At 57.9% G+C, this 25,784-nt stretch overlaps 11 protein-coding genes across 11 annotated transcripts; 3 read left to right on the top strand and 8 right to left on the bottom strand.

Moving 5' to 3' along the window:
* Positions 1-185: 185 nt before the first annotated feature.
* On the top strand, positions 186-1,222 carry BJ171DRAFT_421603 (HAD-like domain-containing protein; the record flags this gene model as incomplete). Its single annotated transcript, XM_053107494.1, has 4 exons — positions 186-275; positions 509-658; positions 766-864; positions 1,010-1,222. Coding segments are annotated over 4 exons (552 nt in total), but the record flags the coding sequence as incomplete, so codon positions are not given.
* Positions 1,223-1,823: 601 nt separating this feature from the next.
* On the top strand, positions 1,824-2,435 carry BJ171DRAFT_15401 (uncharacterized protein). The gene has a single exon (XM_053105807.1). The coding sequence runs from the start codon at positions 1,989-1,991 to the stop codon at positions 2,379-2,381; it is 393 nt and encodes a 130-aa protein (XP_052968689.1). The 5' UTR covers positions 1,824-1,988; the 3' UTR covers positions 2,382-2,435.
* Positions 2,436-2,781: 346 nt separating this feature from the next.
* Positions 2,782-4,095, bottom strand: BJ171DRAFT_496325 (uncharacterized protein). Its single transcript, XM_053110189.1, has 4 exons — positions 3,874-4,095; positions 3,455-3,529; positions 3,242-3,252; positions 2,782-3,060 (listed from the first exon to the last, which is right to left on the bottom strand). Exons 1-4 carry the CDS (start codon positions 3,947-3,949, stop codon positions 2,983-2,985), a joined length of 240 nt encoding a protein of 79 aa, XP_052968688.1. The 5' UTR covers positions 3,950-4,095; the 3' UTR covers positions 2,782-2,982.
* A 208-nt stretch (positions 4,096-4,303) lies between these two features.
* Positions 4,304-7,236, bottom strand: BJ171DRAFT_496324 (glycoside hydrolase superfamily). Its single transcript, XM_053110188.1, has 4 exons — positions 6,980-7,236; positions 6,591-6,858; positions 6,152-6,379; positions 4,304-5,947 (listed from the first exon to the last, which is right to left on the bottom strand). Exons 1-4 carry the CDS (start codon positions 7,130-7,132, stop codon positions 4,587-4,589), a joined length of 2,010 nt encoding a protein of 669 aa, XP_052968687.1. The 5' UTR covers positions 7,133-7,236; the 3' UTR covers positions 4,304-4,586.
* A 4,463-nt stretch (positions 7,237-11,699) lies between these two features.
* On the bottom strand, positions 11,700-12,859 carry BJ171DRAFT_558169 (uncharacterized protein; the record flags this gene model as incomplete). Its single annotated transcript, XM_053113138.1, has 4 exons — positions 11,700-11,779; positions 11,892-12,077; positions 12,207-12,477; positions 12,563-12,859. The coding sequence occupies 4 exons, from the start codon at positions 12,857-12,859 to the stop codon at positions 11,700-11,702; spliced, it is 834 nt and encodes a 277-aa protein (XP_052968686.1).
* A 265-nt stretch (positions 12,860-13,124) lies between these two features.
* BJ171DRAFT_440098 (uncharacterized protein) lies at positions 13,125-15,981 on the bottom strand. The gene is made up of 10 exons (XM_053108043.1): positions 15,567-15,981; positions 15,352-15,402; positions 14,979-15,265; positions 14,773-14,899; positions 14,632-14,663; positions 14,154-14,442; positions 13,968-14,051; positions 13,766-13,885; positions 13,622-13,677; positions 13,125-13,508 (listed from the first exon to the last, which is right to left on the bottom strand). The coding sequence occupies exons 1-10, from the start codon at positions 15,844-15,846 to the stop codon at positions 13,155-13,157; spliced, it is 1,680 nt and encodes a 559-aa protein (XP_052968685.1). The 5' UTR covers positions 15,847-15,981; the 3' UTR covers positions 13,125-13,154.
* A 319-nt stretch (positions 15,982-16,300) lies between these two features.
* On the bottom strand, positions 16,301-18,372 carry BJ171DRAFT_558168 (RIO1 family-domain-containing protein; the record flags this gene model as incomplete). Its single annotated transcript, XM_053113137.1, has 4 exons — positions 16,301-16,636; positions 17,247-17,694; positions 17,775-17,915; positions 18,032-18,372. The coding sequence occupies 4 exons, from the start codon at positions 18,370-18,372 to the stop codon at positions 16,301-16,303; spliced, it is 1,266 nt and encodes a 421-aa protein (XP_052968684.1).
* Positions 18,373-19,885: 1,513 nt separating this feature from the next.
* Positions 19,886-20,976, top strand: BJ171DRAFT_496306 (Orotidine 5'-phosphate decarboxylase domain-containing protein). Its single transcript, XM_053110187.1, has one exon. It carries the CDS (start codon positions 20,038-20,040, stop codon positions 20,857-20,859), a length of 822 nt encoding a protein of 273 aa, XP_052968683.1. The 5' UTR covers positions 19,886-20,037; the 3' UTR covers positions 20,860-20,976.
* Positions 20,977-21,016: 40 nt separating this feature from the next.
* On the bottom strand, positions 21,017-22,486 carry BJ171DRAFT_496305 (pyrroline-5-carboxylate reductase dimerization-domain-containing protein). The gene is made up of 3 exons (XM_053110186.1): positions 22,382-22,486; positions 21,625-22,143; positions 21,017-21,466 (listed from the first exon to the last, which is right to left on the bottom strand). Exons 1-3 carry the CDS (start codon positions 22,416-22,418, stop codon positions 21,159-21,161), a joined length of 864 nt encoding a protein of 287 aa, XP_052968682.1. The 5' UTR covers positions 22,419-22,486; the 3' UTR covers positions 21,017-21,158.
* Positions 22,487-22,787: 301 nt separating this feature from the next.
* BJ171DRAFT_496304 (uncharacterized protein) lies at positions 22,788-23,933 on the bottom strand (the record flags this gene model as incomplete). The annotated part of the gene is made up of 4 exons (XM_053110185.1): positions 22,788-23,080; positions 23,163-23,260; positions 23,456-23,478; positions 23,744-23,933. 4 exons carry the CDS (start codon positions 23,931-23,933, stop codon positions 23,008-23,010), a joined length of 384 nt encoding a protein of 127 aa, XP_052968681.1. The 3' UTR covers positions 22,788-23,007.
* A 95-nt stretch (positions 23,934-24,028) lies between these two features.
* On the bottom strand, positions 24,029-25,609 carry BJ171DRAFT_496302 (uncharacterized protein). The gene is made up of 4 exons (XM_053110184.1): positions 24,823-25,609; positions 24,565-24,699; positions 24,430-24,468; positions 24,029-24,291 (listed from the first exon to the last, which is right to left on the bottom strand). Exons 1-4 carry the CDS (start codon positions 25,476-25,478, stop codon positions 24,246-24,248), a joined length of 876 nt encoding a protein of 291 aa, XP_052968680.1. The 5' UTR covers positions 25,479-25,609; the 3' UTR covers positions 24,029-24,245.
* Between the last annotated feature and the right edge of the window lie 175 nt (positions 25,610-25,784).

Here is a 25,784-nt window from a genome sequence, read left to right as displayed (position 1 = left end):
TTCGACACAGTTCCGCTGACCCTGTGGTTGCGTAGTTGTGCCCGAACTCTCTCCGTTGGTCCAATACCGGGCGGGCTGTTTGTCTCTCATCTGTCTTGACCCGAGACTCGATGTGCGTGTGCAAGCACTGATTTCCACATACTGCCCTCCTGTTCTGTTGACGCCAGCTATCCAACTCAAAGGTGTACCTCTTGCCGCCGCTCGAGGACGAGGACAACGGAAAGAAATGTCTGGTTCTGGACCTGGATGAAACTCTGGTCCACAGTTCCTTCAAGGTACGAGCTGACGTGGCCCTGCGCTGGCATTCTATGGCTGGCTCGCCGCTTTCTTGTTCCGGCGCCCTGTACCTGCCGCCCCGAGCAGCTGTCTGCTTGGAGTGTGCTTTGCTTAGTTCCGCTCAGATCGATTCTGCTCGACGCTGCCATCGTCGCCCTTCATTCATTCGCTCACACGGGACCTTTGCTCTCCTCTCGTACCGCGCCTTTCCCTTTGGCCACACAACACTCAGCCGGTGCCTCAAGCCGATTTCATTATCCCCGTTGAGATTGATGATCAAGTCCATAATGTTTACGTGCTAAAGCGACCTGGAGTCGATGTGTTTTTGCAGCGGCTGGGCCCCCAGTTCGAGATTGTTGTGTTCACAGCTAGTCTGGCAAAGGTACGTCGTACCAGCCTGTGCTCGATCTGTTGGTAGCCGCCAATCGGTGCCTGAGCTGCTGTGTCCTCACGCCTGCATTTTCTTTTTTTGTGCTCCAACTCTGCCAGTATGCCGACCCTGTTCTAGACAAGCTCGACAAATATGGGGTTGTCGACCATAGACTGTTCAGAGAGGCGTGCATCCACCACAAGGGGAACTACGTCAAAGTAAGCTTCCTTCCACCTTTCTTGCCCTCTGATCGCGATGTGGGGCTGTCTGCATTCGTCGATCCATTGGGGGACGATCAGCCGGATGTCGCAGCCGGGGCGGCACAACGGCATCCGTGCTGACTGCTCTGTCGTAACCAAACAGGATCTCGGCCAACTGGGACGCGACCTGAGAGACGTCATCATCCTCGACAACTCTCCGGCATCCTACATCTTCCATCCCAGCAACGCCATCCCAATCACCAGCTGGTTCAGTGATCCGAACGACACCGAACTCTTGGATCTGATACCGTTTTTGGAAGACCTCAAGCTCGTGGATGATGTCACAAAGATCTTGGACAACTCCAAGAGTGATTGAGCCTGCAGCGACCCGGGTCTCGGGCAGCGGTGGAGCCGCACCAAGCCCCTCAAGTGACACTCAGTCGTCCTCAGCCTCTGTGCGCTGAGTTTCTTATCGTTTCCCTTGCTCTCTCTCTCTCTCTCTCCTTGTCTGCATTTGCTCGTTGTCTGCTCGCTCTCACTGTCTGATGTCTGTCTATCTGTCTGGCTGTCGAATGCACACCGACAGCCCCTTGATTCCCAATCCTCCCCTCGTTGCTCCCTGCCCCCTGTGTTTCGCCCTTTTGACTTGTGGAAGGCCAAGGCACCAGCAGCGGCCCTTTGTTCCCATTCCCGGTCCTTGCCCCCTCGACTCTTGTTCACCATCCTCTCCAAAGAGGCCTTTTGCTCCGGGCCTCTGCATTCTTCCTTGCTTCTGGCAGCCCTGCTCCGTCCCTGCCGGCCATTTACTTTGATTGCCCTCGACACCATCGTTCTGCATGACTCTGCAATTCTGTTCTGCTGTGCTGTCAAACTCTTGTGGGGGCCTCAAGCCCTGGCCCCTCCCGCGCTCCATCATGCACCTTTGCGTTTCCTCCGCTGCCCCCCCCCCTTCTTTTTTCCTATTCCTCCTCCCTTTTCCAACAACGCTCTTCTCCCGCCTCCCTCTCTGGAATCCCGAGACTCGTCGTCACCTCTGTCACCGTTTTGGATATCCGCCCTAGATATACATATGTCTCGTTACCACTCCTTTCTTTCTTTTCTTCTTTCTCTCCCTCTCCCTCTCTCTCGCTGCTCGCTCGCTCATGATGGGTGCTCCAGAGTTCGTTGCCTGGACGATCTTTTTCTTTCCTTTCGATCCGGCCTTGTCCGTCGCTTTTGACACTCAATGCTTCGGTCTCGGTGCAGTATGTCTTTCTTGTTTCCTTCTCGTTCTATCCCTTCGTTTTTACCTTTCTCTTGCTTTGCTTTTATGCTCTCCTCGTTTGTGTGAACTTGACTCGTCTGGGACTGTGGTTCAAAGATCCACTGCCACGATCCCTGAGTTTGCGTTCTTGTCCCCGTCGCTCCCTCGCCACTTCTCTCCGTGCTCCATGGTCACTCCGCTTAGCTTGCCCCGGACCGGGTCGATCTTGACTCTTATCCGAATTAGCGCTGGCGGATGGACACACGCGGATGGAGGTGAGAGTGGGAGATGATGGAATGGCAAGGCCAAAAGGGGTTGTGGCAAGAGTTTCTTGGCATTGCACATATGGAAGTCAAAAAAAAAAAAATCACAAAAAAAGTACTTGGGGAGGAGTTATTTTTTACCGAAAATGAAGAGCCCGACCAACCTGCCCCTCCCCTCTCTTTCCGTTTGCAAAAGAAAAAAAATTTTGTACAGTAAAGCACCTCATCTTGTTGCCAAACTTTGCCAATACGAGACGGTGCTCCTGCTTCTGCCTCGCTCTTTGGGTGAGACCGAAGATCGTGCCGGGCTCACGTGTTGGCGGTGGCGAGGGTGGACGAACCAGCTGGCTTGGACATGATGCCCTCTGAATGCGTGGGTATTGCGCCAGAAACGTGCCAACAAGCAATCGGCAACGAATATCCGCTGAGTTGGTCACGGAAGAAGCTGTATTCAAACCCACGTTTGGTCAGGTTGCGCACTTGCTATCGAGTTCAAGACAGAGAGAAAGAGAGAGAGACGATACGAGGTAGACAGACAGGCTGGGCCGCACGGGTGATTGAATATGTGGTTCCTTGAGACGGAGGAGAGTGAAAACAAGACGTGGGGAGGGGGGGGAGCCCAGAGGGCATTTACAGAAGCTCAATGACGTTCTTGGACTTGGTGTAGAGGAACCAGGACCAGACGATGGCCCAGATCCAGCCAAAGACCTGGTAACAGCGGGAGGATGTGTTAGGTTGTTTCGCACGCACCCGTCCGGATGGATGATGGATGTCAAGTCGTCCACTGCGACTGCAGAGACGGAGTTGTCCATTTGCTCCATGCAACCGAAGCAGTCCTCAGTCACGGGGCATTTCATCCTCTCTGCCCACCCTGCGCTGCTCTGCTTACCAGGAAGGTGGCTGAGGGGGTTCAGGCAAGTGCGCAAGCATAGTTATAGTTATGAGATCGTCCATTTGGAGAAAGCAGCAAAGCCCGATTGGTCAGCACATTATCGCAGCGGTCCACTTCGTGTCTGTTCATTACCGCCCACAACTGTTGCTGTTGCGATTGCTATTGCCCGTGCTCGGCAGCCATGAATGCCAGAGGAGGCGGTCGACTCACCCAGGAGCTGGAGGATGCCGGTCAGAACGACATCGCTGTTGTTTCGGGAGAAGCCGAGGATGAGGGTACCGATGCCTACAAGCGGCGGCGGCGGCATCACAGGAGTCGAGCCATTGAATGAAAAATGGAGGGAGGGAGGGAGGGACGAAAAACGGTCAGTAGAGCATCACAGATCTCCTGCCTTGAAATCATGCACTGTCTGTCAAGGCAGCCCACCAACAGCCACTACTGCTGCTGCTGCTGCTGGATACGCTCGAGACGGTGGTGCCGTAGCGGAGACCCGCATGCTCGCCTCGCCATCGGCTGTCAAGGCAGCTGGGCCCTCTGGGGCCATTTACCCCAACGACGACGACGACGACGACGACGCCACCGCCTTGGGATCGACTGGCGGAGAAAAAGGGGCTGGGAGCGGTCCTTACCAGGAGCAAAGATGTTGACGAAAGCAACGAGGACGGCGGTGGAAGGAGGAACGAGGGGCACGTCACCAATGGCCATTTTGGAGGATTTTCAGCGAGGGAATTGATGGGGGGGGGGAAGGGAAAAGGGGGGCTGGAGAAGGAGGCGGATGAAGAAATACGGGCGATGAGAGGACAAGCATCCCGCTTGTTGCCGGGGCGAACACGCCCTTTTTGAGGCTGCGCGCCGCCAAGAGCACATCCACCCAACCGACCCGCCAAGCCCGAGAAGCACCCGGCGATGGCGTGCATGGAGCACAACGGCTTGGCGGGTGGCATGGGGCAGCGCAGGGCCCCCTGGTTTCACCAAAGTGTCTGGATGTCTCAGAAGCAGCGCTCTCAGGGAGCCCTGCAGTTGATCTCGAGGCGCCAGGGATAATCGTGGACAGAGATGCGAGGAATCGACGAGGAGAGCTCTTTCTTTTCATTTCTTTGTTGGAAGTTTAAGAAACATGCGGGCAGGCGCATGTCATATCGTTATAAAAGTACACACACATAGGGGGGGGGTTTCTCATAGAAGCATCGGCGGGTTAAGGAAATGTCAGCGAGGTGTCCGCGCAGCGCGGATCAGGATCAGGATCAGGATCAGTGGACTTGTGGCCCGGCACAGTTATGCGACGGGCTGATGGTTTAGGCTCAGAAGCATGAAGCCAGCCGGCCGGGTGGCGCTGGACCGTCTACAAGGAGTAAGGGACGGGCGAGGGGTTGGTGTGGGCGAACGAGTTGGTCTTGTAAGTGGCAGCAATGTCGCAGTAGTCGCCAAGGGCGGCAAAGTAGCTTGGGGGAACGACGGGGTTGCCCTTGCTGTCGAGGACGGGGCAGCCAGGGTCGGTGCAGGAGCTGGTCTTTTGACCAGGGGCATGCAGGCCAGCGCCGTCGCAGGCCTCGGTCTTGAAGGTCGTGCCCTCCTGGTTGCCGAGATAGTCGAGCGCAGCGGCATCAATGTTGAGTTCGTTGATGAGCGACTCGCGGAAACGCTCCAGTCGAAGCGGGGTGGTTTGGTCGTTCCACTGGGTGTTGTTGTAGGACCACAGTCGCTCGGCAATGGCAGAGATTCGAGGGAAAATGTAGTGATCGACGTTGTGGCGCTTGAGGGTCTCGGACCACATGGCACCGAATCCACCCTTGACAGCCTGGCTGGCGTTGGGGGTCAGGCCCCAAAGGGGATCGTAGCTGTACATGTAGGTCCAGTTGTGCCACTGGCCGGGGTAGGTCAGGTACCCGGTGAGGTTGTACTGGAAAGCAGGCACGGTCTGCTCGTAGGCGGTCGAGCACCAGTTCTGCGAGGGCGAGCAGTCGAGGTACCAGTAGTCCGAGGGAGAGACGACAATGTTGGAGAAGCCGGCGGCGGCGATGGCGTTGACTCGATCGGCGTCGTTGTTGGCGCCCTGCTGCCACTGAGTGATCAGGGCATTCTTGGGGAGGATACCCTGGATGTTGAAGGTGTCAATGACTTCGTCCCAGGCGGCATACTGCTTCTTGGCCTTGGAGAGGGTCTGCAGGAGATGCGGCTCGAACTTTGCAAACAGCGGATACATCAGGTCGCTGGGGGCCACATCCCAGCTGTCGGGCACGAGGCCGTAGACTCGGGCGTTGACTTCATCGTGGCCGACATGGAGAACGGGGTCGGGGAACCACGAGCCAATGTCGCTGATGAGATGGTCAAGGACGGCGATGGCGTCGGGATTGCGAATGTCGAGCTGGCCGCAAGGGAACTGGTTGCAGTACTGGCCGCCCCACCACAGCGCAGCGGTGGGGTTGGCAGGGTCGGGCTGGTCGGTGGAGTTCATGTACTGTCCGTTGCGACCGTCCCAGGGAGAGTGGTTCCATCCGACAATGTAGCTGGCGTTGATGTGTCCAAAGACAGCGTTGTGGTCGGCCGCCTCGAACTCGGGGATGACGCGAATGTTGCGCTGGAAGGCATAGTCAACAATGTCGGCAACATCCTGCTGGGTGTAGAGCTTCGGCGTGCCGTCGTCGTACTTGTAAGTGGCGTCGAGCATCTGGGGATAGCGGTCCCACTTGATCGGGAACGACTCTGGGCGAGGGGGAGAGCGTTAGTGCGCCCCGATTACAGAACCGGGGATGGCGAGCTTTCTGTAGAATGGATAGCGGTGCCGCGATGATCGCATCTCTGGCAGATGACCATGCACAGGGTGGGCCATGGGGACCGACAGCGCGGCAGCGGAATGGGCAACTCGGACGGCCCAGACCCACCCGACCCGATTAGAGTCCTACTTACGAGAATCATAGATGTGCCAGTGCAGGACATTGACCTTGGAGTAAACCAGACCATCGAGAATGCGCTTGATGTCCTCGACGGGGAAAAAGTTGCGGGCGGTGTCGAGCATAAGGCCGCGGTAGGAGAAACGAGGGGCATCGGTGATGGTGCCGAGGCGCAGGTATCCGTCCTTGGTGATCATCTGCGAGAGGGTTTGGAGTCCGTAGACGGCACCGGCCTGGGTTTTGGCTGGTGTGGTGCGGGACGAACAAGAGCGTGAATGTAAGCGATCCGGGACTGGCCCCAGGTACACCGAGAGAAACTGGCCGGCCGAGTACATTGACATGGCACCGGTTCTCCAGGATCCAAGGGGCTCACAGAGAAACCGGACACATGACTCCGGCCGTCCTGTTGTTGCTCGCGGGATGACGACATGTCTGGGGCTGGCACAGATGCATACCGGTGACAGTGGCGAGGCTCTGGGTGACTTGGACCTTGTAGGACTCATCAATGCCGACGAGCGAAGCAGGGCCCTTGGTGCTGTGGTCGCTGATGACAACCTGGACACGGAAGGTCGAGCCGCTCCACTCGATGTTGGCACGCTTGACCTCGAGCGAATGGGCGAAGCGGTCATAGGCCGACTGGATCACGGTCTCGAGCTGAGTGTTGGGCGAGGAGAAATCGAGCCACGAGTCGGAGACATCAACGACCTTTTGGGCATCGACAATCTGTGCGAATGAAGGATGAGAAGGCATATGCAGACGAAGATGTGAGACTGGGCGGATGGAAACGACGCCGCCGGGCCGACTTGGCGCCGAGCGAATCCTGAACCATCTGCGCGATGCTTACGCTGGAGGGCTGAGGCCAGAGGTAGTATGAAAGTGGGGTCGTGGGACGGGGGCGCTGGGTGGCCTGGACACTTGCAGAGGCCGCCGAGGCGGGGGTCGTGGCCGAGACGAGGGAGAGGAGGGCAGCGCCAGCAGCGACGGAGCGAAGGAGCATGGTGGACAGGAGGCCGAGCCGGTGCAGCAGAGCGGATGGAGGATGGCTGGTCTGCGGGTTGGAGCGAGACGAAGAGGCCGGAGCGAGTTGGGGGAGATGGAGATGGGGGCGACGAAATGCAAACCGGCCGGCGGGATATCCTGCGCGGGTGGGGTCAGGCCGCCGATCGCACAGCCGCGTCGCGCGGAACGGACGTTGGTGGAACATCCGGTGCGGTCGCGTGATGGGCGGGGGGGCGAGGCCGTTGTACAGCACCCACGGTGCCCGCCAGTGGGCGGCCTGGTGTCCTTGAGCCCAGCCATCCCCGTGGCTGCCTGGGTGCCGCGGCCGTTCCACAACCGATGGTGGGTGAGCCTGGGTGTCTCACTGGGGCGTGTGTGGTGTCGGCAAATTTGCCCGGATCATATTGGCGGTCCTCAGGGAGAGCACGGAGTTGGCTCTGTTCACACGAATGCGACGAGGATTTGAGGACATATGGTCGGAAAGGAAGAAACATAACAACACATCGATGCTTCGCACAGACTTTGACGGAAGCAACAGGACACTACTATCGCGACTTTGTTTATCAAACGAATGAGCTTTGGTCTATGGAGCCTGCGACACATCCGGGAAATTGTACTGCGAAAGAGAGATGGCAGGAGGAGAACTGTCAGGAAGAGAAATGGCGGAAGGGAGGTGTCTCCAGGGTTTGGATGGGCTCGTCTTACCTCGATGACAATCGGTCGATACGAATCTCCACAGAGAATCGTTCCACCAGAGGGAGTGAACCCAATAAACTCGGGAAGTGAGTCCGATGGCTCATTCTTTCGCACATTGACAATATGCTTGCCATGACGGATCCAACCTGTGGCATATTTGCTCTCATATCCATGAACGGATTTGTACGTTTCCTTGTGTTCCCATCGATGAGAAACGAGTTGTGCATGGAACGAATCGAAGGTTGGAGACTTTTTGGAGAATGGAGTAAACTTGTCCTCATCCTTGACCCATACGATGACCCGACTACTCTTATCGCGAGTAATGATGTATCGGCCATCAGATGTCACAGTCACGCCCGTGACAGGATGCTTGTGGCGTTCGAGGGTGTAAGATATTTTACACGTGGCTGCATCCCACAACTTGATCGTCTTTTCATCCAAGACGGAGATGATCCATTTGCCGTCATCGGAGATGTCTATGGCGGTCACATTGTCGTTTGTTCCCTTCAGGATGCGCATAACATCATCCGTTGAAGCGTCCCGGATTTCAATGTTCTTGTCGGACGAGATAGAGGCAGTGAACTTGCCATCGAGAAAGCGTAGCAAATGATCATCTTCGGCAAATATCATCTCGCGCGAATCCCAGGTGGGTCGTACGCCGCCAGTGACCCGAAACGGGATCTTATCCTCGAGCTGAGCGGCATAGGTCTTGTAGAGTGTTGTTTCTTTCGGGGTGAATGCATATCCCGAGTTGTACACCTGGGGCGGACATTGGATTATCGGATCTTTGAACTCTCGGATGAATCGATACGTATGCTTCACCAGCTTCCTCGTGGTACTATCGAAGATGCCCTTTGGTGCCTTGGCGATAGCTGCTTTCAGCTGAGCCAGTTGCTCAATAACGGAATCAAGGACACGTATGAGGGATGCGCATTCAATCCAGAAGAACACGTGGCTTGACATGAACTTGGCCAGGACCGGACTCAATTCCTTGAATTCCAGTGAGCGCCAGATCGGGCTCGTTTTGTCCACTTCATCAAGATCGCACACAAAGTGCGTGATCCAGTGAGCGACACAATATCGGAGGAGCTGCGAGATTCTCTTGGAGGCTTTCTTGCTGAAGCCAAATGATTTCGCACTTTCGCCGGAGTCGGATCCCTCTCCGTCATCATCGGCAATAGAGCTGCTTGCACTCGGATCACTGAACTCGGTATCGTAATCCGAATACGCAATCTGTGGAGCAAAGCTGCTGTTAGGAATGCTCTCGGGTATCGGCAACTGCTTGCGGAACTACTGAGCTGTAAACCGGCAAGATGTGATTGGGCATAGCTCTGGATGGGTTATGTGTGCAGTTTCCACTCATTTCGTGGTTATCAACGCCTACCTCATTCTCTACATCATCATCATCAAACTCCTCAGGGTCAATTTCATAGTCTGAGGCGAACTCATGAAGGTAATCGTCACCTTCACCAATCATGCTCAAATAGTGTGCTTCCTGAGGATCTTCTTCCTCATATTCAGGATAAATGCCGACAGCATGAAGCGCATCCAAATCGAGCGTCGTTATGCGAAAGTCGTAGATATCGCAGATGTTGATCACTGGCTTGTGCGAGAGGATCACACCGAGACATCCCTTGGCAAACACCGTGTGGAACGAACTCGACACATGCCACGGATGGCCAGCCGATGCGTCGCCGAGGAGATAGTCCGCCGCCGACTTGTGGTTGAACTTGACCTCGCTGTCATCTGCCGACTTCTCGCCACGGAAATTGAGAACAAGGTTGAGAGATCTCAAGCACTCATGCACGATGCTGAGAGCGTAATGGTAATCCTGGTCCTGGAAGAAGATCTTGGAAATCATTTCGGGTGTGAGGGCCAGTCAGCGATGTGGCGATCGCCGACACCACCGTGACCAGCTCGGTCGGGTGGCTCGACTGCGAGTGGATCTTGGCGAATGTCTTGTGGTACAGCTGGCCGACATCGGCGGCGCTGTCGTTGATGTCCTTGATTGTGGCGAGTGTCACTGGGCCATCCATAGCTTCGATGTCGACGGTGTTGAGGATCAGGTTGATCCACACGAATGTCTTGGACTGGTCCAGCAGGATGGCGACTGCTTCGGTGCGATCCGAGTCATTGAGAGTGTCATACACTCGCAGTCGGTGGCGGATGAACACCTCGAGGTCACGGATGTTGTTCTTGCTCGAGGGCTCGATTGTCTTGGTCGGTACTCCATCGAATGCTGCCTTGATGTCCTCCTCGGGTCGGGATGTCAGCAACAACTTGAGCCACGGACGGGTCTGGTTCAGCTCGACGAAGCGCACGGCAAGCAGACTGGGCAACTGGTCGCGCGGAGAACACTCGTCGAGTGCATCCACCAGGATCATCACTGATCCCTTGGGTCTGTAGTCGCCGATGGCTTTGAGTGGCTCCTCGATCACGGCCCTGAACAGATCGGGGATGTTCATCTTGTCGAGAATGTCCTTGGTGATGGGTCGCTCAATGTACTCCTCTGGTGGATTCTCAGACGAGATTGATTCTTGATCTCCGTCATTAGTCTTCGCTGCTTCTACCTTTAATTTCACCTTGGTTTCGAGCAACTTGCGGCCGATCGGCGAGTGCCACTTGCACAGTCCATATGCGATCGTGTTCAGCACCGATCGAGGGTTGTTCTTGCGGGTGTCGTTGTACTTGAGGAACAACGCCGCCACCAGCTGGTTGCTGGCTGTGAGGATGTTGGCGATCTGGGCAGTAGCGACAGACTTGCCCACTCCAGCAACGGCATTGACCCACAGGACAGTGTCGGTGGTGTCCTGGTTGACCCAGTCGGTGGTTTTATCGAATAGCCACTGGCGGGTAACCTCGACATACAGATCCTCGAGTGCACGTCTGTCCGAGACCGAGTCGATGGGATCGAGGAGGAGTCGCAGGAGTAAGTCTTGTTTGGCTGTGAGCTGGATGGGGCTATCCTTGTGGTATGTTGATCCTTGGTCTGCAGCAGTCTTGGTCTTGGTGATCAGGTTTCGGATGTTGGGGACAAGTCTGAGTTTGGTGAGTGAGTGAGTGGATGAGTGGATGGGTGAGTGAGTGAGTGAGTGAGTGAGTGAGTGAGTGAGTGAGTGAGTGAGTGAGTGAGTGAGTGAGTGAGTGAGTGAGTGAGTGAGTGAGTGAGTGAGTGAGTGAGTGAGTGAGTGAGTGAGTGAGTGAGTGAGTGAGTGAGTGGATGAGTGATGGTGAATGAGATTGGACTGGTTTACTCCTGCAGCGTCGATGCTGTCGACTCACTAGTTACCTCGAGCAACTGGTTGTCTGGCTTGAGGTGGGCCTCGAAGGTGCGTTTCAGTCCCTCCTCCGACAGCAGCAAGACAATCACATTCGATCGATACAGCCCGTTGATGAAACCCTGCTCCCAGTCAGCGCCGTCACAAAGACAGAGGCTGTCGAGATATGGATGGAGTTGCATCTGGTCTCGTGGATTAACTGCAAGACTTCCATGCAGGGCCATGGTGTTAATGGCGTCACTGCTGACTCGATAGCTGCGAAACGTGTGAGGAGTCAGTTGGTGGCGAGTGGGTCCGATGAGATATGCGATGGCTCGCCCGCCTGATGAACACATCGTGGATGTCATATTCCAACTGGCACTTCCACTCTGCAGTTGGAGTCGCTGGGGTGTAGCCCTGGGAAGGCATTTTCTGCCTCTCGTTGGGATCCGAGGGAGAGGCGTAAGCAACAGCCACGCCGAGTCGGCCATTCCCACACCATGCAGCGAGGATGATAGATCAGCGGGTGTATTCGGATGAAAAGCAGTCGCTGTTGGCTATGCAAGGTGGGGCTGCTGGTTTCAATTTGCGAGAGCCGAGGCTGCGATTGCGTCAAGGCACTGGTGTGGCCGCCTGCTTCTTTGGCAGCCAGAGGAAAAATTTGCTCGTCCTGGCGACATAGTCTTGGTACTCTACAGCCAGGGGGAGTTGGAGTATTCGTTATCGATCCAGGATGCACACCATCGCCGCCAGAGCCACCAAACAACTCAGGCACTCGACGCAGCAATGCGACAGCAAGCTCACCTGGCAGCTGCCCATACTTTTGGCTGGAGCTCTTCTCGAGCATCGGAATGCCAGACACAAAGGCAATCAGGCAGTAGACAAAGACGGGCGAGATGATGCTGATCCACTGAACACCGCTTGTGAAGCCCGATGCGCAGAGCACGAACATGCCGCACCATAGCGTCACTTCGCCAAAGTAGTTGGCGTCTGGAGCATCCAGAGACCACGGGTCAGCTATCGGTGGGCAGCCAATGCTGTCCAGCCATCCACGGCTCCGACAATGGTGCAGGCCATTTATGCGGCCCCGGGCAGCTCCTCCCTACCTCGCCAACTTACAGCGCGAATATCGGAAGAGCCCGCTGCTCATGAAGGCGTCTGGGTGCTTCGACTTGAATGCCGACTTTTGGACATCGGCAATGGCTTCGATCGCAAAACCAGCAACCCAGATAGCGATGCCAACAATATCGGACCATTGGATGGCACGCTGTTCTGGACCGTACAGAGCCAGCACGATCCACACAGGAAGCGGGCACAGAAAGACCCAGACCGACTGCATCACAAAGACGCCTGCATACTTGACGGGACTGGATTTGAGTTCGTCGAATCGCTGAAACAGACCAGGAACATCAGCTTGCATCGCCTTGCTTGATGTCTCGCAGCGACTCCGACGCTGTATACGGTTGGTGGCTCACCTTGTCGGGCCGACTCAGGACTCGCTGGAACAGGAATAGGCCGAGCCGCAGCGACCAGACCGCAAGCAGGGCTGCGGCAATGATCTGTCGAGGTGCAAGCCTGTCGCCGTCCGGACGCAACAGGGCGGATACCAGAACCGAGGCAAGGAAGGAGACGCAGCCAGATAGGTCAAAGAGCTTCTCGGTCTGCAACGCAGCCGACAGCACATAGGCCACGAACTGGACGGCAAAGTCGGCCACGAAGGCAGCCACCAGCGACGAGGCGTAAGGATCGAGGGTGTTGAAGACTTGGGGCATTGTCGAGGGGAGATCTGTTTGCGAGCAGGGGAGGAGAGAGCGGAGCCCGGTCATATATCGCCAATCCGAGCGGAAAAAAGGCGCCGATTGGGCAACCATCGAACATCCGATGCGAGGCAACGGCGATGACAACAGCGATGGCGGATGTGGATCCTCCAGCTCCGTGGGGCGGAGATATCAAATCCCGCCTCCAAGGGACGGTGCCGCCTCCCATTCAATCCCCCGCATCGGCTCTGGTCAACTCGTCCGTTCTATTGAAGTCAGATCAACGCCAGACAGTATACAGCGCTGCCTCTCACAGTTTGCTGCGTGGCCCCTCGGCGATCCACCCTCGCACCACTCGCCTCAGGATCTTGCCGCTCGGCGCCCTGGGAACCTGACTGATGATGGCCACTCCGCCGCGCAAACGCTTGTGGACGGCAACCTGACTGTCCACAAACGCCCTGATCGTCTCGCAGACGGTTGCAGCATTCAGGGGCATGCCATGAACAGAGCTGCGGTTCTTGAGAACCACGAATGCCTTGGGGAGCTCGCCGGCGTTCCGGTCGGGGATGCCGACGACAACAGCGTCGGCAACATAGGCATGGGTCAGCAGAACCGCCTCAAGCTCAGCAGGGGCCACTTGGAACCCCTTGTACTTGATGAGCTCCTGACAATCGTTCAAATGGTAAGCCATACATCGAGCATACCACATTTCTCACGCACAGCTGGATCTGTCCTGTCCGAGCCCCCATAAATTCTCGGTTGGCCCACGGCGCCTACCTTGATGCGGTCCACGATGCAGAAGTTGCCGTGATCATCACGCCGAACAAGATCCCCTGTTGGATGTCAGCGATGAGCTCCTTGCGCTGACTCGTCATCCTAACAGCACACAGCGCGAGCATGCAACAATCGCGGCCGACCAACCTGTTCTGAGCCAGCGGTCGGTGGTGATGGTGTTTTGCGTTTCCTCAGGCCGACGATGATATCCAACCATGACATTTGGACCCCGGATGAGGAGCTCCCCAGTCTCCCAGCGATCAAGATCTGGAAACAGACATTGGGCTACGGTCTGAGCACTGATCCAACGCAACACTGCCACGCTGAGCCGAGATGGCATGGGAAATACCTCGTCCGGAATCTGGGTCCACAATGCGGGCCTGCTGGTTGGGCAGCAGAATGCCGATGGTCCCATCGTACACAGGGTTGTTGCCTGTGGTCAGCGGAATGTTGCGATTTGGATTAAGATGCAGTCGGGATTGCATTCAGGCCCGCAGAGCCACACGGTTCTGCTCTGGGAGCAGCAGATACGAACCATCGGGTACGATAATGGATGCGGGACTCAGCTCGGTCATTCCAAATCCCTGCGACAGTCCAATCTGAAAGGTCGACCGAAACTGCTTGACTGTCTCTCTTCCGATGCTTGATCCGCCCGAGCGAAACAGCCGGACGGAGCCCAGGTCGTATTGGGCAGCAATGCCGGGGTTGCGCAGGAAACCCAGGATGATCGGCGGCACAACGTATGCGCGGGTGGCCTTGAAGTCCTGGAGGGTCCTACAGAAAGCATGGAGCTCGTATCGTGGCAGCACAACGAGCGTAGCGCCCTGCAATTACGGTCAGATTGGCGCTTCGGGAACAGCGCAAATCAGGGAAATTCTCCGCTTCATGGTCTCAATGCGGATAGGAATATCGCACGGAGGCCACAGATCCATAGAGGGATTCCATTGCAGCTAGTGACATCGCCAAGCCCTCGACATGAGGCCGCTCATGAATCGAGCAAGTGGGGCGCTTACCAGTGCCATGCTCATGTGGATATTGTGCATGCCTGTTCGGGTCGGATTGTCCAGGCTCGGGTTAGCCATAGAGCCGGCACATGCGATCCTTCGATCATTGAGTCTCGCATCGCTGTTTTGCTCGAGCAGGCCGCGACTCACCAAAGATATGACACATCGGCAGCGGGGCCACCCAGATGCGATCGGGCGTCTCGCTCGAGTCGGTCTCTTCGGTGGCCATGTTCATGACGATATCAGCGACGATGTTGAAGTGGCTTGTCATGACGCCCTGGGGTCATGGATGCGAGATTATTGGACCGCCGGGTCGTATTCGCCAGAGCAACGAGGAGCCAGCGTATCGTCCATACCTTGCTGCGTCCCGTGGTCCCCGAGGAATAGCAAAGGATGGCCGGCCGGGTCTTGAGCTCCTCCTCAGAGAAGCTCGGCCCAGACTTTACAGCAGCGACCGAGCCATCCGAGTCGTTGAGCCAATCGTGCAAGGAAGCAGGACCTGATGTGTCGATGGCACCAAGGCCGTCCATCAACACAATATCCTGGACGGCGATGGCATCGAGTCCCTGGATGGCCTCCAGAGCCACAGGCAGCAGCTCTCTTGTCGTAAACAGGAGCTTTGCTCCCGAGTCAGCCAGTTGGCCTGAGTGTCAAGAGCGGGAAGGAGTCTGTTAAGAGAGGCGCTATGATGTACAGCATGCTGCGATCCGCCGCTTCGCTTGGCCATACCTCGCAACTCGGAATGGGTGTAGTTTGGGCTCACGGGCGTGACTGTTCCGCCTGAGGAAGGATATGCAGGATCGGCAGATAGGGGATGCACGGACGGGCAGTTACGAGCGGAAATGATCAGCAGATGCGAAGGGTGAGCTATGTATCCCGTCCAGCAGCAGCCAAGGCATTCAGCGGCCCCGGTGATCGCAAGAATCGTTGCTGTCTGCACCGACCTGCTTGGAGCACACCCATCGAGACGACTGGAAACCATATTGAGTTCCGGGAATAGATGGCAACGACGTCCCACTTGCAGAACCCTGGCCGGGCGAGCAGTCGGGATCGCACCTTCGCAACCAGATCGACATACTGGGGATACGAGAGCTGGTGACGAGTCTCGGCATCGACCAAGGCCGGACGGTCGACAGGGGTGTGCAGATCTGGCCGGCACAGAAAGTCGGAGATCGAGCAGATTGGGATGGGTTTGTCGGACAGAGGCGACTGGATGATGGTCATTTCGGCAGGCGGGTTTGGCGGGAGATCGGAGGCAGCAGCCAGGGTCGGCTGATATCGTCGCAGGGTCGGCTGATATCGTCGCAGGGTCGGCTGATATCGTCGCAGGGTCGGCTGATATCGTCGCAGGGTCGGCTGGACGCCAGAGATGACTCCAAATGATGTGCGCTGGCAATGGTCCCTGAATGCCACCAGGCGTTGGAAATGCCGTCCTCCCCCAAATGACGCCCCATGACACCAGTCGATCGCGACCCCAAAAGTTGGCTGCGCCGATCGGTGGAATGCAGACCACAGGCTTTCCGATAACAAGATCGCTGCGTTGTGGGTGCCAGTCCCGAGATCGTGGAATGCCACAGTGCGTCCGTGCCAATGATGTATTCAGCACCCCAGCAATACAACATCCACACCGCCCGAGCTGTTCGCTGGAGACACTGACGCCCGTATACCCGCAACAGGTTTACTTCTTGCCCTTGCCCCGCTCGGCAGCGACCTTTTGCTTGCGCTTCTTGACAGACTTGGGCACCTTGGATTTCCGCTTCTCTCGCTTCTCCTCCTTGGCGGCCTGCTTCCGCTCTTTCTTGGCGGCCTTGTCCTCGTCCTTCTTCTGCTGCTTCTTGGACCCGCGATGCTGGTCGCCCGAGCCATCGCTGTCGTCGCCGTCGCCGTCGCTGTCGTCATCGTCATCGTCGTCCCCGCTCTCGTCCTGGTCGTCGTCTCCATCGTTGTCGTCGTCGTCCCCAGGCTTGGCCCGCTCGTCTGCATCCTCTTCGTCAGCCTCCATGGCGCGCTCTGACTGTCCGATGGCAGAGGTGCCGCTGACCGAGGCCGACTCGAGATTGGAGTCGTCCGCCTCGTCGGCTCTCTCCTCGGCCTCTTCATCGCGCTCGATGCCATCGCTGTCGATGCGCTTCATGCCCTGAGCAGGCTGGGATATCGTCAGTCTCTTGAGCGCAGCGACTGGAGGCACCACTTGAGCAGGCTTGCTCGGCGTGGTCGGGGCCGGTTTGGGAGCCGACGACGAAGCTATGGGGATGTTGGCGAGGAACGACGCAATTGACTTGACGGCAGGCTTGGCAGGCTTGGCAGGCGGTGCCGCCGGGGATTGCAGCCGCTGCATGTGCGATTCCATGCCCGTTACATTCTTGTACAGGAGCTAGCCAGGCGCACATGGTGAATAGGATTAGCATGGCAAAGCGTCGTCCAGAACTATGGCCAACCAAAAGACACAAAGGTCGCTAGCGAAGCATGGTCCATAAGGCAGCCCCCCACACCAAAGCGAGATCCACGGCAGGCACAGATCTCTCGCCAAAGTGGCAATCCATCAAGGAACGATGTTATCGATCCCGATCCCGATCCCGGCCGACCGGACAGCGCCTCCGCCATCCCACCAGCCAGATACCCACATCGTCAACGTTGCCCTTCTTGACCTTCTCAAGATCCCGCTCAATGTCCACGACTTCGTCAAGAGTGCGGGGAATGTACGCCTGCTTGAACACAGCTTCGTCGATCTGGACATCCGCCTGCTGCAGGTATCCGGCTGGCCGATCGGCGATTCCTTCATGGAGCTGGTGCAGCCAAGTGTTGACCAGCTCCTCCTCTTCATCGTCGGGAATGACTGCAGCCCTTTCTTCAGGGCGCTCGGGGTCTCGCCCCAGCTTGGTGCGAATCGCTTTTGAATCCGTGACGACAAAGTCGAATAGCTCGCGCACTGTGAAGCAGTGCTCCGGGAAGCGCTTGCCAAAGTAGTCGATCACGTTCGAACAGTCCTTTCGCAAGAACTCGAGCGCATGTGGATGGTCGTGCTCGACCGATTGCGACACGTCGATGATGTAGAGGGTCTTCTTGTAGTATCTGTGTTCGAACGGCTCGGGTGAGTGGAGCGCTACGGCGTCATATGTACGGATGCCCAGCAGTGGCAACAGTCGACATACAGGATGTTGTACTCGCTCAGATCGGCATGGACGAGATGACACTTGTGATAGAGCTTCCACATAATCTTGACGAGCTTGAAGTACAGGTCCCGGTATGCCTCCGGGTCGTCAATTTCGGCATCTTTCAGTCGAGGAGCCGCCCTGTTTGGTGGATTCGGGAATGACCGCGCAAGGAATCAGCAGTGCTCGATCGGGCCAGCAACAGTCTGGCTATGCGAACTGCTGGGTGGAGGAAAGGCAAGGCGTATGGCACCCACCAGCCAGTCTTGTCTCCGAGGAAGCTCATCAGCAGCACATGCATCCGGAGTAGTATCGGCTCTGGACACGGAATACCAGCGAGCTGCAGGCGCTTGAGGTTTCTCATTTCCTTCTCGGCCCAGATCTTGACCATCTTTCTCGGGTTGCTCTTGTTGTATCCGTGGCGGAACCGGAACTCACCCGTCACATAGCGGTCGCGATCCTTGAAGGTCAGGATGGAGGTCTTGTAGATTTTGATGGCGCGATGCTGGCCGTCTTCGGTAATGGCGTGATAGACGTTGGCCTCCTTTCCCGTGCTGATGCATCCGTTGACCTGATAGATGATGTTGCGATTGAGCATCTTGAAGAGAATGATGCGCGTGCGTGGATCAAGGACCTGTTCGACGGTCGCTCGGTCGGCCTTGTCGGTTTCTCGCCGTCTGCAGGGTGCAACCCAAGCAAGAGCAGAATGTCCACGAAACGAATTGGGATGCGTGAGTTGGACGGCAATGGTGGTGCGAGGAGCTGTTTGCACCCACGGGAGCAATCGCCAATCGATGCAATTACGTGGCCGACAGCTCGGTCAATCAGTCCATCGGGATCGACCTCAGGCGCATCCAGCGATCGGCATGAGCTCCATAAGCGGGCGTCCGGACGAAGCCAGCGGCGCGATGGTGTATAATGAACGTACTTGTCGCCCTGTCCCTTCTTGGAGGCCGAGGCACTCGTGGCAGAGGGAAGCTGTCTGTCGACTGTATCGAGCCGGATCCGCCCAGCATACTTGGCATCGAGGGCATCCGCTGCATCGGCGCCTTGTGCCGCCCGCGATGTAGCCTGCCCTTTGACCACGACCTTGGGCTGGGATTTGTTGGCAGATGGGGCCGTGGATGTTTTGGGTACTACCTTGCCGGTCGCTGGTGCTGCCGAGCTCGAGGGTTGGAGCTGCTCGCGGAGTCGATTGTACTGCTTTGTGAAATCTGGATGCGTTTTGGTCGCGGGGAATCGTGCGATCCACACCATCGGCGTTAGCTAGTCACGACAACCGTATCTAGCGGCTGGCAGTGCGCTGTTCCACGCATGGAGATAGCATGAACAGAGGCAGGTCGTTCAACTGCAGAGAGAGCACCGCCTGAACCATGTATCGGGCCTGGGCAAGTATGTCTGCCCATGGTTCTGCGGCCATGCTCATTGCACGGCACTCGCTTGGTCATGCATGCTGTTCCAGCGCTGAGCTTGTGTGATATGCATTACCTCCGGTAGCGCTGAACCACTGGTCGCCATAATTAAGAGCCAGGTCGCCGTCGTCGGCATCGTCGGCATCGTCATCATCATCATCGTCGTCAAAATCGTCGTCAAAGTCCATGTCGCTGTCGTCGGGCTCCTCGTCGTTACCAGCGTTGCCGCTTTCATCGCGCAGGTATGCGGGCCGCAGAGAGGTATCGTCATCATCCTCCTCGTATTCGGGCCGTTCGTCGTCAAACTGGTCGACGTCGGCGAGATTGTCGTTCGAGTTGTCGCCGAGCTGCTGGCGGCTGCCGGACAGCTCGCTATCGGCCGCGGCAGCGTCATCATGGTGGCGGAGGCTCTGATCCTCTTCGGCATCGGAGAATTGGCCCTCGATGGCCGCGGGCTGGTTCGCGGAGGACATGCTGGTGCGTCGATACTCTTGTCCCGCAAGCGGTGGGCGAGTGTGCAGCGAGCGCTGATGATGCCGGTGCCGGCGGTCTTGCTCTTGGCCAGGGAATGGCGAGCCCGAAGGGAATCCGCTGGGTGTGCGAAAGCCGATCCGCTGTGCGACCGAAGAAAAAACCGAGACCGGGCTCTCGGCAGGTGTCCTCGCCAGTCCTCGCCAGTCCTCGCTGGCTCTCGCCTGCGGCTGCGCGTCTGCTCACGTGGCCTCGCCTCTGGCCAACACGATCACATCGATCGGTCGACTGCCTCATCACCATCCGACCATCCCGCCATCCAACCATCCGACATCCGACCCACCATCCCGCCATCCGACCATCCCAGTCCAGCGTCCACAATGAGCCTCCTGACCAAGACATATGCCGAGCGCGCCAGTCTGCATGCCAACCCCACCGCCAAGCGTCTGCTCGAGCTGATGGACCGCAAGCAGACCAATCTCTCGGTCGCTGCCGATGTCACCTCCAAGGCCGAGCTCCTGCGGATCGCCGAGGCCCTGGGCCCGTACATCTGCGTCTTCAAGACCCACATCGACATTGTCGACGACTTTGACCAGGATCTCGTCGACCGGCTCGTCGCCCTTGCCAAGGAGCACGACTTTTTGATCTTCGAGGACCGCAAGTTCGCCGATATTGGCAACACCGTCAAGCACCAGTACGCTTCGGGCGTCTACCACATTGCTTCGTGGTCCGACATTACCAACGCACACCCGCTTCCCGGCGAGGGCATCGTCAAGGGCCTCAAGGAAGTCGGTCTGCCACTGGGTCGTGGACTGCTGCTGCTCGCCGAAATGTCGTCCGCTGGCTCGCTGGCGAAGGGATCGTACACGGCCGAGGCGGTCCGCATGGCCCGCCGCAACAGGGACTTTGTCTTTGGCTTCATTGGCCAGCGGCGCCTGCCTCTGCACGGTGAAGGAGACAAGATCGACGAGGAGGGCGACGAAGACTACGTCTACATGACCCCCGGTGTCGGATTGGAGGCCAAAGGCGACAGCCTGGGTCAGCAGTACCGCACGCCGCGTCAAGTTATCCTGGAGAGCGGCTGCGACGTCATCATTGTCGGCCGGGGCATCTACGGTGGCGGCGATATCGCCGAGAAGGCCCGTACGTACCGTGAGGCAGGCTGGGCTGCGTACCTCGAGAGGGTTGGCTCGAAGAACTAGAGTACCGCATTGAACCGGACGGACTGACATGCCTGGGATGCCATGGCGTTTCCAGCAGTATGGCCCTTGACGGAGATGGACGCGCAAAATACTTCAATAGAGTCGAGCAGATACGCCAATTTCCGGCCATTTCCGAGCAGGGTGATAGATATCAGAATGCTGTAGATGGGCGGATGTATTCACGGTCCAGACACATCACTCCGGGGAACCCAGAAGCAGTGTCCCGATTCGCATTGCTCAGCATTCAATTCGAGTGCCGGCCCTGTTCCGGGTGCAACGGCCCTGATGCTCCGACAGCTTTAGTTGTCCTTGCCCAGGATAGCGCCGAGCTCTTCGCTGCGCTTGGTGGCCGCAATAACAACGTTTTCCCACAGCTGTCGCACCCCGGCCGCCTCGGCGCTCTCGATGCCGGCCTGGGTGGTTCCGTTGGGGGAGGTGACCTTGCGTCGCAGATCGGCAGGGTCTTCGCCTGTGGCAACGGCCATGGTTCCGGCCCCGAGGCAAGTCTGGGCAGCAAGGCCCCTGGCGACATCAGCAGGCAGGCCCAGCTTGATGGCGGCCTGCTCGATACACTCGATCAGGAGGAAAAAGTAGGCCGGGCCACTGCCTGTTATGCAGAGGGTAGGAACACGGAGAAGCAGCGGCTTTGATAAGTGGGCGAGGTTTGCAGCGCACTTGATGGCAAGCTTATGGGCGACCCAGCAGCAACTCCCCCGCTCCACAGAGCCCATCCCATCCCATCCTCTCGCCGACCGCTGATCCTACCTGACAGACCAGTGACCACATCGAGCAACTCCTCGCGTTCGACAAAGTACGTCTTCTTGGAAACGGCAGCAAGAATACCAAAGGCCAGATCCTTCTGGCTCTGCGAAACCGTCTCGGAGGCCCAAGCAGCGGTGGCTCCCTGGGACACGAGCGCGGGGGTGTTGGGCATCGATCGGATGATCGACGGGACCTTGCCGGCAGAGTGGGCCATCAACCATCGCTCGAGATCCTTGGCGAGGATGCCTGCGGCGATCGACAGCACGACGGGAGAGTGGGTCTTGACGGCCTCGGAAATGCCCTCGGCAACACCGCGCATCACCTGGGGCTTGACGGCCAGGATAACAATGTCGGCGGGGCCGTGGGCGATGGCCTCGGAGTTGTTGGACGTGGTGAAGACACCGTAGGTGGCGCTGAGCTTCTTTCGCAGCTCCTCGTAGGGCTCGGAAACAGAGACATTGGAGGCGGGGTAGCCAGCAGCGATGAGGCCGCCGATGATGGCCGAAGCCATGTTGCCGCCGCCTGGAGCCGACCGGCGATCGCACAGCAGCACGACGAGAATAAAGGCCCAAGAGAGCAGTTGTAGTCAGCAGCAATACGAGCAAGCCAAGCAGCGGATCGCTGCGTGCATCCCAGAGTCGGTGCCGCACCCATTCAAGCAACACCGGCAATCTGGACAATCTCAGCAATCTCGCAATCTGGACAATCCAGATGAGCCGAGCACTGGCCGATTTCAGGACGCTGTCTCGGCGGAACGCACCGATGAATGCAATGCGCTTGGAGACGTCGAGGGTCATTGTAGTCGATGCACAGAGGGCAGAGGTCTGGAGAGCGATGGAGATGGACGACGGGCGACCGATGCTGGATGGGCCGGCGGGAAAGCCACCAGCAGCCGGGGCTGCGCACTGTATCAGTCAAGGCCTGTTCTGGGGTGGGAAGCGCAGCACGCCATCCTGCGCCACGACCAGTCCAGCTCTCCACACAGAGCCGCAACCTCGAGGGCCGTGCGAGCTGTCACCCGCACGAGGCCCGTCAAGTCGGTCCACTCCGGTCGGTCCACTCCAGTTGGCCGAGCGGAGGGAAGGTACGTCTTCATAGAGCACGAGTGCCGGAGGGGCATCTGTTGCGTGCGGACGATCCAGGCTCTCCAAATGTCGAACAGAGTCGTTGGCCTGGACGGACATACGCTGTTCTCGGCAACGCATGGTGCGGCATGGACGGCGATGTATTGCCAACAGACGGTGCCATGCCGTCCCTCGGGCTCTAGAATGTATCCGGCCGGCACGGCAACAGCGAAGCGACAGTCCGGCAAGTGGCAGAAGGCAGAGATGAGGATGAGCGATGCCCGGCCGAGCACCGCGCGACGCTCCTGTCCCTCTGGCGTCTTCACTGCTTGTTAGCCGAGAGGTACTTTTGGTAGTCCTGAGTGTAGGTCATGACGAGGCCCATAAAAACAAACCTGCGCGATGGACCATCCGACGGGCGTTAGCAGAGTCGCCCCGCACCATCAATGGTGCCCGTGCCGATGCCCCGATACTCACATCAAGCTCTGGTAGCCCTTAGATTCGCTGTCCGAGTGGCGCGAGTTGAGGGTGGCATCGATGGCGAACAGGAGGCCAATCAGGGAAAGTGCCTTTTGCTGAAACGGATCGAGGTTGGTGATGGTCGTCAGCTTCATCCACGACGCAGCATCGTATCGAGCCACACTCGCGCAGCAGCACCGTTTCCAGTGGCAGATGTGAATTCCAGGGCCAGGCAGTGCTGAACAATCAACGAGGCGACCAAGGACCCGATCGCCGAGTGCAGGAGCGGCAATCTAGGGGTAGCGAGTTACCTTGACCATCAGACCAGCAATCGCTGCACACGACCACGGACGGATGTTGACACAGGCGACGGGTTCAATCAAGACCAGAGCGATCACAGAGGTCAGAGGATGCGTTTCTCATGCCACACAGGACCAGGCAGCGCCCACATCAGCCTGGATGCTTGCTTGCGCGAGGTGGGCGTGCCAGGGGCAGACTCGGTATCCAAACAGTGGGCAGCAGCGCTATCCAAGGAAACGGTTGGAGGAGCCCTTGAATCTATCCATCTGCAGATAACCTGTTTGCTCGAAGCGACTTACAGAGGACGATGGCGGCGATGCCAACGACGCTGGCTCCGTCGTCGCTCTCGGATCTGGCGAGCTGGAACGGCACAATGGCTGGCAGAAGAGACGCAAGTTGCGGGAATGTGCCGCAGACGCAATTAGCGAGGGCTGGAAGCGGCAGGGGCACCGATATTGCGAGACAGACACGGCCTTGGGCATCCACCATACCATCGACCTTTCGCGGGTCGCTGTATCGCTTGAGCTGGGGCATTCTTTTAGATCGTTGGTGATGGGCAATCAGCAGGCACGCCAGCACCGATCCCGATTTGACCGACTCGTGCCACGTGGACGACATCAGGTGACACCGACTTGACCAGCTGCGCAGCGCAGCGAGCGAGCGCGTTTTGGGTGTGTGCGACAGGAGCGCGTTGCCAGTCCGCCTGGTGCTGCTCGTCGGCCATGGTTGGCTCGGAGGAATGTCTCAGGGAAGAGCGCCACACCACACATCATTGCCAGCGGAAGCAGTGTATTCGTCCGGCTATCGTCGGCCCGTCCTGAGCGATCCAAGTGCCTCGAGCCATTTCCTGAATGCGATTACAGGCGATCGGGTCAGCCCTTGATTCGGACCAAGAACCGAGGATAGCACCGTGCTGCAGCCCGCCGTTCACTCACTTTCATAGAGAAGCAACGTGCATAGTCGACCCACACGAAGGCAAGCTTACCACATCTCCGTCTGTGACGGAGCACATACGAGCAGTCGTCTGGGACCGGAAGCAGTATCAGCAAGTCTCGTCCATATGTGCCGATTCACAAGCACTGGCCATTCCGTTGCCCTGTGGTCGTGGCTTGGTACTCACCGCTTGGGCGTCACCCGTATCGTAAAGACATTCGGGTTCGTGGGACCGGCGCGCTGGACAGCGTTCTCGGGTTGGATGCCCAGCTCGACAATTCCTCTGGAGACGTTGATCATGGTTGTGTGTGCTCGTGAGGCCCTGTTGGGAGCACGGTGTTTGATCAGAACCTCACTCGCCAGCGATACCCGGGCGCTAATATGCGACAACGCAGCGTCCAGGTGGAAGCGCTTCCTTGTGAGGTACTCACGAACTCCCACTTACTTGTGCGAGTACAGCCACAGGTAGCCCTCGGCCAGAACCACGTGGTAATTGATCCATCCTTTCATTGTGGCTGTATCGTACATCGCAAGCGACCCCGAGAGTGTCGCCGAGTTCATGGGATACGGCACATATCCGGACTTTGGCGACTCGGACTGCCGCCCCGACGGGCGGGCACTCACGGTCTGGACCTCCGGCTTGGCCCATCGATCCTCCTGATCATCCGAATCGGAGCAGTAGCTGACTGGTGACTCGATCGGTGGACGAGCGACCGCACCAGAGCGTTCAGAGGGCGAAGGAGCCGCAAGACTCTCTCCTTGGTCGAGATTGAGCGAGCGGGCAGCATCCTGGCGAGACGTCCCTGGCTGTGCGGGCTTGTTGCGCTCATCTGCCATCCTGCCAGCGGGCAAGGGATCAATGTCGCCGCCACGAGAGCCTCCGCGCGACTGTGGTGTCGCTGTTGCCATATCTCGTTTCGGCTGAGACCTCATCTCATTAGAGCTCCCTTTGTGTGGCGGCTCGAGTATGGACGACTCTGGTCGGGCCACATCACGACTTGGCTTTGGAGGCGAGGCCGCTGCTGGCCGCTCACTCGGCCTGGCTGGCGAGGCTGGGCCCGCTCCAGCCACCCGGCTTGGTGTTGCAGTCAGCAGATCCATTTCCAAGAGTGACCCTGGCTTCTTGCGTGCAAAGGGGCTGCCCGGGATAATTTGCGCTGAGAGTGGCGGCTGGACCGGAGGCGCAAACGGCGTCGTTGGGATAGACCCGCATCGATACCACCGCCCGATCGACTCCTCCATGGGTCTTGCAAAGCTGTTCGCAAAGACATTGGCGATCCTCATCAGGCAGCTCTGAAGCACGTTGTCTCGGAAGCTCTCCATCTGCTTGACTTTCTGCTTCGCCAGTCCCGGAGGAGGCCGATCAGTCAGCAACAGAGCGAGCGTAGCAGTCGTGGGATTCGGCCA

This window comes from Polychytrium aggregatum, assembly GCF_025602895.1.
Source record: "Polychytrium aggregatum strain JEL109 chromosome Unknown BJ171scaffold_10, whole genome shotgun sequence".
NCBI classification, from domain to species: domain Eukaryota; kingdom Fungi; phylum Chytridiomycota; class Chytridiomycetes; order Polychytriales; genus Polychytrium; species Polychytrium aggregatum.
This window is presented reverse-complemented; position numbering and strand designations above follow the sequence as displayed.

Excerpts from the sequence above, each read along its gene's own strand:
- BJ171DRAFT_15401 (XM_053105807.1), top strand. The coding sequence starts at position 1,989 with ATGATGGGTGCTCCAGAGTTCGTTGCCTGGACGATCTTTTTCTTTCCT.
- BJ171DRAFT_496325 (XM_053110189.1), bottom strand. The coding sequence starts at position 3,949 with ATGGCCATTGGTGACGTGCCCCTCGTTCCTCCTTCCACCGCCGTCCTC. Across the intron at positions 3,530-3,873 it reads CGTCAACATCTTTGCTCCTG|GCATCGGTACCCTCATCCTC; the intron begins GTAAGGACCGCT and ends CGCCGCTTGTAG.
- BJ171DRAFT_496324 (XM_053110188.1), bottom strand. The coding sequence starts at position 7,132 with ATGCTCCTTCGCTCCGTCGCTGCTGGCGCTGCCCTCCTCTCCCTCGTC. Across the intron at positions 6,859-6,979 it reads TCTGGCCTCAGCCCTCCAGC|ATTGTCGATGCCCAAAAGGT; the intron begins GTAAGCATCGCG and ends TCATTCGCACAG. Across the intron at positions 6,380-6,590 it reads GAGCCTCGCCACTGTCACCG|CCAAAACCCAGGCCGGTGCC; the intron begins GTATGCATCTGT and ends GCACCACACCAG.
- BJ171DRAFT_440098 (XM_053108043.1), bottom strand. The coding sequence starts at position 15,846 with ATGACCATCATCCAGTCGCCTCTGTCCGACAAACCCATCCCAATCTGC. Across the intron at positions 14,052-14,153 it reads ATCCATTATCGTACCCGATG|GCAACAACCCTGTGTACGAT; the intron begins GTTCGTATCTGC and ends CGCTGACCACAG. Across the intron at positions 13,678-13,765 it reads CGACCGCTGGCTCAGAACAG|GGGATCTTGTTCGGCGTGAT; the intron begins GTTGGTCGGCCG and ends GACATCCAACAG.
- BJ171DRAFT_496306 (XM_053110187.1), top strand. The coding sequence starts at position 20,038 with ATGAGCCTCCTGACCAAGACATATGCCGAGCGCGCCAGTCTGCATGCC.
- BJ171DRAFT_496305 (XM_053110186.1), bottom strand. The coding sequence starts at position 22,418 with ATGACCCTCGACGTCTCCAAGCGCATTGCATTCATCG. Across the intron at positions 22,144-22,381 it reads CAAGCGCATTGCATTCATCG|GCGGCGGCAACATGGCTTCG; the intron begins GTGCGTTCCGCC and ends GGTCGGCTCCAG. Across the intron at positions 21,467-21,624 it reads TGTGGTCACTGGTCTGTCAG|GCAGTGGCCCGGCCTACTTT; the intron begins GTAGGATCAGCG and ends TCTGCATAACAG.
- BJ171DRAFT_496302 (XM_053110184.1), bottom strand. The coding sequence starts at position 25,478 with ATGGATCTGCTGACTGCAACACCAAGCCGGGTGGCTGGAGCGGGCCCA. Across the intron at positions 24,700-24,822 it reads CTGTGGCTGTACTCGCACAA|GGCCTCACGAGCACACACAA; the intron begins GTAAGTGGGAGT and ends TGCTCCCAACAG. Across the intron at positions 24,469-24,564 it reads ATACGGGTGACGCCCAAGCG|ACGACTGCTCGTATGTGCTC; the intron begins GTGAGTACCAAG and ends TTCCGGTCCCAG.